This window comes from Panthera tigris, chromosome B2 (assembly GCF_018350195.1).
Source record: "Panthera tigris isolate Pti1 chromosome B2, P.tigris_Pti1_mat1.1, whole genome shotgun sequence".
NCBI lineage: Eukaryota > Metazoa > Chordata > Mammalia > Carnivora > Felidae > Panthera > Panthera tigris.
In genome coordinates, this window is record NC_056664.1 from 140,106,282 (window position 1) to 140,120,060 (window position 13,779).

Sequence of the window (13,779 nt, forward strand, 5' to 3'; positions counted from 1 at the left end):
GGGCTACACAGAGAGGAGAGCAGGGGCACCCCCCGAATGAGGACCAGCGGCCGTTCCCTGCTGGTGAGTGCTGTGAGTGGGAGTGTGGGTGCCGGGACGGGGGAGGGCGAATGCGGATCAGCTGTGTCTCCCACCCACCCCCCGCCCTGTAGCAAACCATAGTCATGTTTGCAGCACGCCTGGGGGAAAAAAAAGCATTTTAGACTTATATTTAGACATTATCGCAGAAAAGTAAACATAGATTGCTTCATGATATGACAGCCACCAGTTACAGGTCACTGTGGCTGCCTCTGATCCTTATCAGCCGAGTTTTCACATGGCTGTAATTCATGCACATCGCTCTTAAACACTTGACATTGTTTCATATGTCCTTTTCTGTGTCTCTGTTCCACGGTGCTCATTTGTTGTGGCTCGTTCCCACATCCTAGGATCGTCGTTCGAGTTTTCTTCTTCGGACAGTGGGTGTAAGTGGTTCTGAGAACTGTTACTGGTCTTACTGATTTGACTTTCACATTTATTGTGAGGTCGGTTTTATTTCTTCCATTTAGTGAGTAGAAGACCAAGAAATAAGCAACATATATATTCAGGGTTCTACAGTGGTGGTAATTGGGGGGGATAAGGGTGAGGGTCCGCTCGGCAGCTAAGCCCACCCTCCCTTCCCTGGACCGTGCCGTGTCCCGTCAGTATGAGGAATCTTGTCGCTGGGACGGATTTGGATAAGTAGCACCCCGCCCCACTTGAGAGAGAGTATTAGAGTTGGAGCAAGACACAGTGTTGAAAGCTTTTGGTTAAAGCTTATTGTCATATGATCTCTCAGAAAGAGTAGTGGTAAGAAACCTGTTAGTGGGTACAAAACCTACCAATACAAACACTCGTTTGCTCAAATTGGGTTTCATTTTATAGGTAATGGAATGTTACTTCGAAGTTTTCTTAAGTTGCTGGTAATTTAGAACATTTTCCCAGATAATGGTTGAGATGGGAAGAGTTTCTTTCTCTAAGCGGTTACTCAATCCAGATACATAGATACAATTGGAGATCAGAAAAATGCGGAGAGTTCTTTCGGTGGCTTTGGCAGTGCCTTTCTTCAATTTGTGAAATATTATATTCAGAAAGAAACTACTAATAAACCATCTCCTTAACTGGATATCCAGTAGTAAACAAATTACATAGATGTCTTTATTGTAAGTACATATGTACGTGTACTCTGGAAGGCGGGTAATGAAGGAGTAAGTGTAAAAAGCACCAAGTGTATCTAAAGTATACCAAAGGTATAGAAGTGAGTTGTTCTTTAACTTGGGTAATCTTTAAAAGGGTAGTTGGATTCTCAGGCCGGCCTCTGCAAACCTCTGTAACCTAGAATACAGCCTAACCGTGCCACCTGGATTGTCTAGAATTTATATCAAATACATATTTAAAAAATATACACTGTACTCTTGTGTGGTCGTCCTAGGAATGGAGAACCTTCTGAGGATTTTGGAGGATGTAGGTAGGATGTGACGTAGGATGTGACGGCTTCCCAGAAGATTTAGGAGAGTGTGTGTGCACGTGCGTGCATGTATGGTAAATAACTCATACATACGTATATTTACAAAAACTTACTTGAACAAAGGAGGGGTTATGAGAAAGTCTTATCAAGAAACAAAATCGCATGAGACATTGAGTTACAAACCTACACTAGTTGTGTTGAGCTCTTTGAAAGTGGGCAGTACTTACCATAGGCTTCAAAGCTCTTGTCTTAATTTACAGAACCGAAGTTCAGGAATCGGCAGTTGTGGAATGGTATCTGAGAGGGAAAACCCGTTTGGAGTAACATATTTAGAAAAGTATTTGAGGACTTTTTAAATGTGGACGATGTCTCTGTTACAGCAAATGTCTTATATGAGAAATGAAAATACTGATACTCAGGAATAGATCATCTCAAGTGTAGATGCTAAAAATGTAAAATTGTTTTGGGTTAGAACTGAATATGAGAAGTGACCTGGCCTTTATGTTTTTTTGGAAAAGACTTAGATTTGATTTGGTCTTTGGTTTCTTTAAGGAGATAGTAGTAAAAAGCAGGGGTTGAAATATCCCGTTATTTATTTAATGTTAAAAATAGCAAGAATACGCAGCGGGGTGAATTTGGGGTGTGGATGTGTACTTAACACAAGGCCATAAGGCGAGAAGGTTAAAATTAAATAATTTGCACTGTATAAGTATCTGTTTTCATATCTGAAGTCTCACTGAAAGGTATTAGATGCATTTTGAGAGGTACAGATAATGTGTGTATTTCATGCTTTAGATTTTCAGAAATCTCAGGGTTAAGCTAACATTTTTGACATGGGTGCAAATTAACTGAATTTTAAGCAGGACTGTGAGAGTTTATGGCAGTGATGAGATAGATATTACGAAACAGTTTTAGTCACTGATAAGATGAATTTCCTGCACTGTTATCTGTAGCATTAAAATATAGACATTCCAATCATTTTTCCATTTTAAATTTCTGCTTTAATTAAGCCAGTTTGGATCGTGCACTATTTAAAGTGAAATAAGTAGACCTTTCCTCTGCCCTGGCTAATCCAGATTGAATGTGGAGATAGGGCTGCCTCAGGGCCCCGTATTAGAAATTTAGCCTGAAATCTGATTTACTCAGCCTCTCTGTTGGCCATTCATTCACTGTGCGGATTCTGAAATCACCAGCTCAGCCTTGATTTTCACACTTCCATAGAAAGTTTTATTTTATCTTTTCAAAGAAAGTGTGGGAAAGAATTACATTTTGCTTTTTTTAGGCACCCATTTTAATTTATATGATTCTGGGAAAACTTAATTCTCAATGCTCGATTTTAGTTTTGTTACAGTGTGTCAACATACATGTTTGTGTGTTGAATTGTGAAGTCAGCACAGGTGGTGTAACATCAGTGTATTGTTTGAGAAACTTCTGTCATCGTAAGTACAAAATTTCCTTGACGGGTGAGAGTAACACACTTACAAGCCCAAGAAATTGTGAATTTCGAGCCGAACTGTTTGGCCTCCCCACGTTTTCGTTCAGGTGAGATCAGTTCCTGGCAGATTCCTACGAATCCCTCAGACCTGAGCTTCCCTACAGGAAGGCTTTGTGACAGCCCATCACAGACCCGCTGAGAGTCCGCTGCACGGTCCAGTTAGGGTGTCCACTGGGGGCATTACAGTCCCTGTTCAGCCCGTCTGCTTCAGTGGATCGCTCATTTCCCCAGGACAGCCCCTGATGCGTGTTCATTTTCTCCGGGGCCTGGCCCCGCTGCACACAGCAGACGTGCAGGAAGGAGGGGAAAGATTGCTTGCGGCCTTGGGCTGGGGTGCGGGTGGGAGGGAAGACCGGCTGTCACGGAGCTTCCCCAGCTTGGGTTTTGGGTCTGTGCTCCCGGCTCACCTCTCTCACCTCCCATTCCTGGCTTAGTTCCTTGTCTTTTGGTTACTGCCCTCACCTCTGTGATGAGGCTGCCCTGGCCAGACTCGGCAGTTACCTTCTAGTCGTCGGGTACAGAGCAGGGTTTTGCCCTCACCTGTTGGACACCTGGGCTGCATTTGGCATGCCTGTCGTGTTTCGAGGCACGACTCCCTTCTTTTCCATGACACCATACTCTAGAGCCTGTATTTTCCGACTGTTCTTTTGGCTTCTTTGTGGGCTCCTTCTTTCCCTTAAATGGTGATATTCTCTAGAGTTTTGTCCTCTATGCATTGCTCTTTTGTTCATCTACTCTTCCTAGATAAAGTTCTTGAGTTTTTATATGCTTCCTGTTGATTAACTCATCCAGTAGTCACTGAACATTTTGCTGTGTGCCAGGTGCACTGTTTGACTTACATCCTGGAGATACAGTGGTGAGTAAAACAGAAAAATCACCGCCTTTCCAGGAGCATATATCCTCTATATGCTGACTTTCCCCCGTTTGTTATTGTAGCTCAGCCCTTACTCCCCAAGCTACAAATGTATTGTGTCCCTTCCTTCTGGATGTTTTCCACTGGATTTCCTGTAGGAAGCTCAGATTTCATACGTAGCATACTGAAGGCTCCCTCTGGCATGGGGGAGACGGTTGATCTGCCTGTGCCTCCACACGTTCCATCTCAGTTGGTGTCTTACCATCTATTAAGCCACCCTGGACTCCTGTCTTCTCCCGTCACTCAGTCAGTCTCCAAGTGGTGCCGCATCCCCATCCTGTCACTGGAATCCGGGCTCGCTTTCTCCCACCACTGCTACCAGTTTAGGACCTCAGCTCGCCTGCCCGCTGCGGCAGCCCACCCTGGTTCCAGCCAGCTGCCTGAGAGCAGTCCTTCCGAAAGCTGGAGCCGATTATCGTTCTCTCTGTTGAAAGCACCCGGTGGTTCATCCCCCGGATGCAGTCCGAAGCTGACTTGTAAGGCTCACCCTCGTACTGGCTTCCGCCTGCTTCAGCTTCTTTGCAAATTCCTGCTTCATCTGGATCTGAACTGCTTATGTTTCCTTGTCCACACCAGGAAGCTCGGCTCCGTTGAGCCTGTGGTTTCTGCTGCGGCTTCTGCCTTACGGCACTCTACGCCCTGTCCCTCCCCACCTTGAGCCTGGCACTTCTTCATTCATTTATTCTGCTAATCTTTGAGCCTTCTGGAGAGTTTTCATATATATTACAGAGTCTGGCATGCAGTAGGAATCAATATATGGTTTTGGAAGGAAGGAAGGAAGGAAGGAAGGAAGGAAGGAAGGAAGGAAGACCGGCCAGCAGGCGAGAAGGATCGTTGGATGAATGCTGCAGGCCTTTTTAGCCCCTTGGGGAGGGACTTCCCCCACCACTGCATTGCTCCTTTGAAGTACCCAGGGCAAGAAAGCCCCAGCTGAGGCTCTAGTTCTGGCTCTGCTGAATGGCCTTGGCCCTGAGGCTCATGGGCTGACTCACTAAACCAAAAATAAAACTTAAGAGTCTAGTTTTGAACTAGTTATGTTTGGTTAAGATACTGACATAGGGAAGGTGGCTTGTGACTCATAGTCTGGGAGCCTATTCATGCACACTAGTAGTCTTTGAAACTTTTTACCCTAGACATTCTGTATTATCTAAAATCTACCCTTTCACTTTCTCATGAGCACTCAGATGCATTAATGTTTGATCAGGAGTTCCAGATTCAGGTCCAAAACAAAGTCGTTGTTCTAAGAATACTTTGAAGTCAGAAAGCCTTGCGAACCACTCAGTATACTTAAAGCTAAGAGGAGCTGGGTGAGATTAACTGATCATGCTCATTCCTATATGTATAGCAGGATTTTAGATGCAAATGTTTTCTTTCTGCAGACTCTTTCCTTCTCTGGTTTACACCGGATCCCTCTTAATTGTTAAAATCTCCCTAAAAGTAAACAAACAAACAAAAAATAAATGTCGTGTAGCCATCTAGGTATTTTTCTTAAATGTTCTTCTGGGTTTTTATTTGCCAGGTTATTATTACTTTTTTTTTAATGCAATAATTGACCTAGAGCATATTCATCTCAGGTGTTACATACAACATAATGATATGATACTTGTGTGTATTGTATGTTTTTAATATTTTCAAAAGTAAGGATAGTTGTGTTTTTAACATATATGTGAGTGTAACAGTTTCTGCCTTTGTAATAAATCATGACTTAAATCTGTGTCTGTTTCTTTCTTCACAGGGCAGCCCAATGGATCCTATGGTGATGAAGAGGCCGCAGTTATATGGGATGGGCAGTAACCCTCATTCTCAGCCTCAGCAGAGCAGCCCTTACCCCGGAGGCTCCTACGGTCCCCCAGGGCCACAGCGCTATCCAATCAGCATCCAGGGTCGGACCCCAGGGGCCATGGGAGGAATGCAGTACCCACAGCAGCAGGTTTGTGCTGGTTTTTACCCCACCCCTCTCCAAATGGGTGATCCTCTTGTCTTTGTCTTTTACCGACTACCTAAGATTGGTACTGAGAGAGTTAGGGGGCATTTCACTGATTTTCTGCTCTCTTTTAATTATCATCGTTTCTTCAAGTAATCATGGGTGCAGTTTCCTTTTTTTTTTCTTTTCAAGAAGGAAAAGTGAGCTGCTTAGAACAAAGTGGACAGAACATCTGTTTGGTAGAGGGCTGTTACTGTGTTACTGGCTGTATTGGAAAGATAGGCAGTGTCATCATTTTGCAGCAAATTATATAGATCTACCCCCTGTCGTGAACTTGGCTTTCTAACATTTCTGATGGCAGACTGGCAGATTCTGAACTGTGAATAGATTTTTAAAGGTGACATTTTAACTTAAAGAATAAATAACCATGAAAATGGCATCATCTTTGAGAAAAGTTTTGGATTCTCCCAAAAAGTTATTTTGCATTTATTCAATAACATATGAATTTCATATAAGAGGATTTGGTATATATCTGTTTTCTTAGCCTTTGATGGGTTTTATGTTTTTACTTAAAACAAAAAAGACTTCCTTCCTTTTATCGACTCAGTATTTTTCTCTAGAATCAAATAGTTGGAGTTACCTTAAATACCCATCTACTTTCCAGCAGTAGTAAACCTATAGTCTCTTGGATACTGAGAGTGTATCCTTGTAATGTTGGCCTGAGGAAGCATGATATTAGGAACAGACTAAATTCAGACTCGTTAGGGTGTTTAATTACTAGAAACCCCAGAGAGCCTTATTTATAAATTCCCACACCGTGTCTTTAATGGGGCGGGGGGGGGGGCGTTGGGGTGGGGGGGTGCATTAGGAGGATCCATGTGCGTTTTACTGAATTCCCACACCGTGTCTTTAATCGGGGACGGAGGGGGGGGTGCATTGGGTGGACCCGTGTGCATTTTACCGCCTCCAGGTAGGTGACTCCACAGTGTTGCCAGTAGCCTCTTCCAGGGTTTCATACACTTCCTCTCTGCAGATCCTTTCCTGTGTTTAACCAAAAATGATCTGTGGGGGAAAAAATTGGCTCAGACTTCTGCTCTCTGTCAAGTGGATACTCCAGAGCTGTGTCCGTTAAGTTGCATGGGAGCCTTTTCCTTTATAGACTGAATATTGTTTTTCCTTTTCATCTTTGCCCCTCCTTCGGTGATATTTTTATTTTACAGTGGTTAGAGGGCAGTTTAGAAGTAGCTCAGCCTTTGAGTCCTAGCTGTTGGTTCCTTAAACAGCCTTTGTTACTGTCACTAGTTCTTACTGTCCTTTATTAAATTGGCTGCCCGGAATTCTCTCCGTCACTTGCACACTTAATTGCTCTGTTAATTTTTTTCAACATGACTTCTTTCTTCCAGCAATATTTTGCTGCCTAGAGTAAAACATCTTTAGCTGAGGTTGCTAATGGTAAGGGGGAAATAATTTGTACATGATTGAAAAGTAAGATGTGATTTTCTCTTCCTTCTTCGAATTTTAACCTAATTTGCCTTTAGTTGAAGGCAAGAAGGCCCAGGCAGCTAGCTGCCAAAAATCCTAATTCTCCTTCATAGATGACCTCACGTGGGGGCTGATAGTTCTGTAGGAAAACTCTGGCCACGGGCAAGAGTAGAGGCAGAAGGGAAGAAGTGACCGACCTGGCGGGAAGAAGTGGCTACTAACCACTCCTTGTTTTTCTGCATTTTCTTTTTTTTCAAAAAAAAATTTAAGTTTATTTATTCTCTCTGAGAGAGAGAGCACAAGTTGGGGAGGGGCAGAGAGAGAGAGAGGGAGAATCCCAAGCAGGCTCTGCACATCAGCACAAAGCCCGATGTGGGTGGGGCTTGAACTCATGAACCATGGGATCATGACCAGACCTTAACCGACTGAGCCACCCAGGCTCTTCTTTCTACCGTATTTTCCTCATGTCAGATTGGAAAGTCATTTCGAAAGGCGGTGTTCATGGCAAGCTCCTGGATGCTCCTTTATCTTTTTCTCTGAATGAGTTCAAGTCTTACCACAGGCTTTCGACATTGGCACGGTTTGCAGTCCCAAAGTGGAAATCCCAACAAATGGAAAGGGTGTGTAAAGAATGATTACGATTTTTTTTTTTTTTTATTCATGTGTAAGGCTAGAAGTAGAGGACATATGCTAATACATAAAGTAACTTTACTTTTGTCAGCTTTTTGGGGTTTTTTAAATCCCCGTGGCTTTTACCTAGATTTGAAATACAGGAACTCTTGGATTTATTTGAAGGGACAAGTTGATGAAGATAACTCACCGAGTTTTTCAGCAAATTTTTAATTAAGATTTTAGATTAGGTATTTTTACTGCAGACCAGAAGAAACATCTAATTCTGATTAAGGACAGATCTTCCTGATAATGAAAGGAAAGTAGTGTATCTGGTAGGAAACTGACTGCCCTGACTGTAGAATGTCAAACTTCCGTATTGAGTTCATCATCATCAAAGGTTCTAAGAAATCTGTACTGTTTTTTCACCCTTTCGTTTAGTTATAGTATAGCCTTGAAATATAGTATCTTGTTTTGATAACTGGAAGGCTAAAAATAGCTATGAATGCATTTTTGAATGTGTGTAACATTTTCAAGGAGACACAGCTTTTTAATACCAAGTTCAAGCGATCAGGTATAGGCTAACTAATAGCTTTGAAGTGGAAAAAAATAGTTAAGGTATTGGCTAAAGGTTATTAGAGCACATTTATTTTGTTAGGTTTAGCCTGTGTTCTTTGGTGAGGAATTCTCATTGAGTTGCATTGTTTGTGAATTTTGGATAATTACAATTTGTCCATGGACAAGGTCCTGGCACAGTGATTGGCTGCTGGTGCTGTTTTCTCCTAGTATTAATGTAATTGGCTCAGCGTTTTTGTAGTCATGGCTGCTCATGTTTTTCAGGGAAAAAGTTGAAAGATAATGATGACATTGAGTTTTTATTGAGTGGACATCACCACCTAGGCATGACTTTGCTTTGGAGAGCCTCCAAAGCTTTCTGTGTTTGGTTTGTGAACCTCTAATGAGCTGAATCCAGTTCATTTAATATTGCTCGTATATTTCTGCAAAGGATTAAAATGCAGGAATTCAAGTTTGTAAATTGAGTTGCCCACTTACCAGCTGAGTGGTAAGTTGTCTTTGGCTCAGGGGTCACAGTGTGATTCCTGGCTAGCATTCCACTCCTGTGATAGGAATTTTAAATGACAATTCTGTTAGAAAGAACGGCCATGCTTGTATGAAACTGAACATGGGTGGTATCAGTGCTTGCTTTTTGTTTCTGAGATTAAGGAGGTACTGGCCACTGAGTGTTTGATTTTAGTGTTAACCTGCTGATTCTTGATGTGTATGGTGAGAATTTTATTTTTGAAATATACTCACGACGAGGTCTTTGAGCATGATAGGATAATAGTACATCATTTTGGTATTTATTAACTGGAACTAGATTTGTGGTCTTTCACGTGCTGATTCTCCCACATCATCAGGCAAATACATAGCTAAACAGATTAGTTTTGCACAGTGCCCTAAAAACTAGCCTGTTTGAGTTTTTATTGAGCTGAGAGGGGAAATGAATTTTCTATGCCTCTGTGGAGAATGTTCTGCCTCTAGGCTCCTGGAATTCAAACCTGGAGATGGTTAACAGAAGTATACCGGTTGATTTCATCTAACACAGAGGAAGTATAATCTTTAAGGTTACTAGAATCTGATGCTGAGTTTTTCAGATGTTGTAAAAAACTTAGATACCAAGGTACCCTTTGCCGGATCAGGGATGTGGGTGAGCAAATGTTTTGTTTTACTTTTCTTGTCCTTTGTGATCATAAATGTATACATAGGTCTGTGCCAACTTGCTTTAAAAAAGATTTTCATATAAAAGAAATAGCACCCAGGAAAAATAGGCCACAGAAGTGCGGGTGTATTTATTTACGTCAAGCACATTTCAATTACGGCATGTAGTCTGAGATTTTTCCTGAGTTATCAAAGGTTAGTGGGTTGATATTTTAACTCTCTTTATCTTGTTGCAGAAGTTTGTATAATCTATTGCCGGTTGGCATTATAAAACCAGGAAAAGGGAAAGAGGGCAAAGTGAGAGATTTATGTTTATGAGTGCTTTTATAATGGAAAACGACAACTTTTTTAGTTTTAAAAACGCATCTGTGTTGCGAAAACCTTTACAACAATAAGAACATGGAATTGTTTTGAAAGATATTCTGGCAAAATTAAATAGAGATTAGTGATCCATCTGATCTTATCACTTTAAATCTAAATAAAAACCTAATTAAAATTGAGGTTCTTTTGAAAAAGGTGTTAGAAATCAATAGGTATTCTCATTTGTGTCTTCAGTTTATCTTCTGCACTCCTTGGATGTCTATTTTGCTGTGTGTTTTTTGAGTAAAATATTTATTTCAGAACATAAGCATTTTATTTGGTACCATCTTAACAGCCAAAACACTTCTTCCAATGCAAATGTTTATTTTGGCAGCAGATGTTTCTAAAAGGAGACAAACATTACAATTGTTTGGCTAAAATAAATGTTTTCTTTGGGGTTATTGAGGCAGCCAAGCAAGTTCTAGGATTCCCACCTGCGTTACTTTATATTGTCAGTCTCTTCTGGTAAAAAAGATTTACTTTTAAAAATACAGTTAAAATTATGTTTTGAGGGGCGCTTGGGTGGCTCGGTCCGTTGAGCATCTGACTCTTGATTTCAGCTCAGGTCATGGTCTCGTGGTTTGTGAGTTTGAGCCCCCCATCGGGCTCTGAGCTGACTGTGTGGAGCCTGCTTGAGACTCTCTCTTCGTCTCTCTCTGCCTCTACCCTGCTTAGGTACACATTCCTCACCCCCCCACCCCCTTTCTCTTTCTATCAATAAATAAACTTAAAAAAATTTTTTTTTAATTATGTTTGGTTCCGGTTTGAACAATGTCTCTAAAAAGTCGGGATTAATGGGGTGGGGAGGCTTGGTTAAAGACGTAACAATTCCAGAGTTTTTTTGACATGAAATGTTTGCTTGGACTCAGTCTCTGAATCCTAAATGTGAATCCGGTGACCAGGGCTTAATTTTGGGTTTGCCTAAAAAGAGCTGAGAGTTCCTATTTTTAAGGAGCATAATGGGGTGTGATAGGATAAGAAAGGAAGGCTTGACTTAACATAATGGAGAAGAATGGGTCCTAGTGGCTGTTTTACCCTTAAGTTTTTGATAGTTTGCACTCACTCAAAGACACCCCCACCTGCACCTGTGTGTGCACGGGCTTGCTTGCACACACATAGAACAGAACGTCTGTGTGACAGTGGGATCTTAGTGCAATGGAATGTATCTGTGTATGCATATTCAGTATATTCAACATGTATTTTATGTGCACACAGATATACGTACGTATATGAGCAAACAGGTGCGTAAAGTGAAGGTAAACGTTTTGGCCAGTAAAACAGTGAATGCAGAGAGATCCCTTTCACCGTGCTGTTTACAGCATTTGTGAATAGCGTGCTCTGTGCTAAAAAACTTGGAGCCTAGCTGCACCTGCTTGTACACCTGAAACGTGTGGAGTCCTTTCAGCAGCTTGCAGATTTGTATCAATAATGGCCTTTTGTTGGCCACATTCTGTCTTGATTTCCTCAGTTCTTCATCAGTGAACGTGAAGGTATTTAAGGTTTACCGACAAAATACATTCACACCTCCTATTTCTGCTTCCAAGTAGATAGCAGATGCTACTATCTTTGATGCCAAAGTTCCCTGTAGATGGATGTTTGTACCAAGAGGATATTTTTGAAAAGATTTGTAGGTACGGTAATTTTTATTTGCTCCTTAAAATGTAAATTTCTGGAATACAGAAATTTAACTGGTTCTATTTACTTTTTATATTGTACTTGAATTTAAGCATATTTTGAAGCATTCAGTGTGACATTCTTAGAGGAGGAGGATTAGAAGAGATCACATTTCAAGTTAAATTGAAATTTTAGGATTCTTAGCCTTTTTCCCTAAAAATGAGCAAAGACCAGCTTTTATACTTGAATGTGTGATGAAAAAATGAGATGATTTATTTTACTTAGGATAGCTACTTTTATATTAGAAAGTCTATGCTGATAATTTTTTTTTTATCTGAACATTCACATTGTTCTAGATATTCTAAAGATTATATGTGGTATATTGTGCCTGTTCTCTGCTTGTAGCTTATACTGTTTTCTCACTCACATCTGAATTCTAGGTATTTTACATTCATGGACTTTCAACTAAAATATCTCTTAAGCTTCTCTGTTACATTTTCATTTATGAGATGTGAATTTTAAGCATATGTTTAGGTAACATTAGAATTGCTCGAGTATATTTTAAATAAATTTGGTTTATTTGTTTTTTACCAAAGAAACATTGAATGTGATATTTATGTTAAAATTGTCTTTTAAGTTTTATGTATTTAAGTAATCTCTACACCTGACTTGGGGCTCGAACTTCTGACTCTGAGGTCAAGAGTCACCTGCTCCTTCGACTGAGCCAGCCAGGCGCCCTGATATTTATGTTAAAATTCAAACAATTCAAATAAAGTTAACGGTTGATACCAGTGAAATCAACCAATCACATTACCTCAGTGCTCCTTGAGACACAAGCAACCACGGAAGTCGCTAATTACAATGACTAAGTGGCATAAGTGGCATATTTTAGGCCAGTAGTTCTCAAGCTTTGCTGAATGTTAGAGTCTCGTAGGGTCCTTTAAAAACAGCAGGTTTGGGGGCACCTGGGTGGCTCAGTTCGGCATCTGACTCTTGATTTTGCCTCAAGTCATGATCTCACAGTTTATGGGATTGAGCCCCACGTCGGGCACCTTGCTGAGCATGGAACCTACTTAGGATTCTCCATCTGTGTCTGCCCCTTCCCTGCTTGTGCACACACACACACACACACACACACACACACACACACTCAAAATACATAAATGTTTAAAAAACAAAACAACTCCAGGCTTGGATGCTTATATTAAAGACTTCCAAGTGTTAAGGCCTCCCTCTTTTTTTGAGTGTGCCACACGTGCTTCCTTGTGCAGCTGGCATTAACAGGTGTCAGAGATAGACCAGTAAGTAAGGGCCCCAGAGCAGGTTTGGGGCCAGCGGCATTGCCCCGCTTTGGGCGCTTATTCTCGGGCCCTGCCCAGTGAGTCGGGAGTTGACCACCACCATAAAGGGATGAAATGCGCCCAGATTCAGGAGCTGGGACAGTGTAGTCCTTTCTGATTAATGCTTAATCTGTGTGTGGTATCGGGAAAACCCAGACCTGACTGTGCCCATCCACCAAATGAGGGAGTTTGACCACAAGATCTCCCAGCTTGGATACTCCTTTTAAAATAATAGTAGATTAATTTCTTTTCATTTTAGTTTTACATTTTAGAGTCTTGTCATTTCCAGTACAGTCTTCTGAAATTTATGGGTTGATGCTTGATGGGTTGTATTAATATAACTACTAACCCTCTTTAAAATTCTTTCTAAAGAGCAAAGAGCTGTTTCTTCCTCAGAGGTTAGCAGATTGTTGCAATCAGTGCAATAAGGTATTTTCTTTAAATTTTCTTTGCAAAGTGAAAATTTTCTCGGATAACCTCTCCCTCCTGGATACTAGTTGTGTACTAGGTATGTAGAATGTTGTCTGTCCTGTGTAGTTTAGAAAATCACAAGATTGAGTTGCTAACTTTATTTGGGCTCACAAAAGGAAGCAAAGAGAGACCCAGTAATTACTCATTTAATACATTATTACTTTCTAAGTAGTTCTGAAAATAAGCACATACTGGACACAATTAGGATACACTGTGTACAGTGAATTCAGAGTAGAAATAAGAACTTTTCACATGTTCTTTTCTGTTGCTTTCACCCTTGTCTAAATCCCATGAAGAGCGATTAGGTGTCTATATTTTTCTACCTTAAAACGTGTTTTTTCCAAGGGTAAAAGAAGTTTTTTCTTT

General features: G+C 41.0%; 1 protein-coding gene across 8 annotated transcripts in view; it reads left to right on the forward strand.

Annotated features, from left to right (window-relative positions):
- The window catches only part of ARID1B (AT-rich interaction domain 1B), a 447,008-nt gene that overhangs the window by 46,306 nt on the left and 386,923 nt on the right, over nucleotides 1-13,779 (forward strand). For all 8 annotated transcript variants that reach the window (XM_042987379.1, XM_042987385.1, XM_042987380.1 and 5 more), the window contains exon 2: nucleotides 5,630-5,824. In XM_042987379.1, the coding sequence (XP_042843313.1) occupies nucleotides 5,630-5,824 (195 nt within the window). The remainder of the gene's footprint in view (nucleotides 1-5,629; nucleotides 5,825-13,779) is intronic.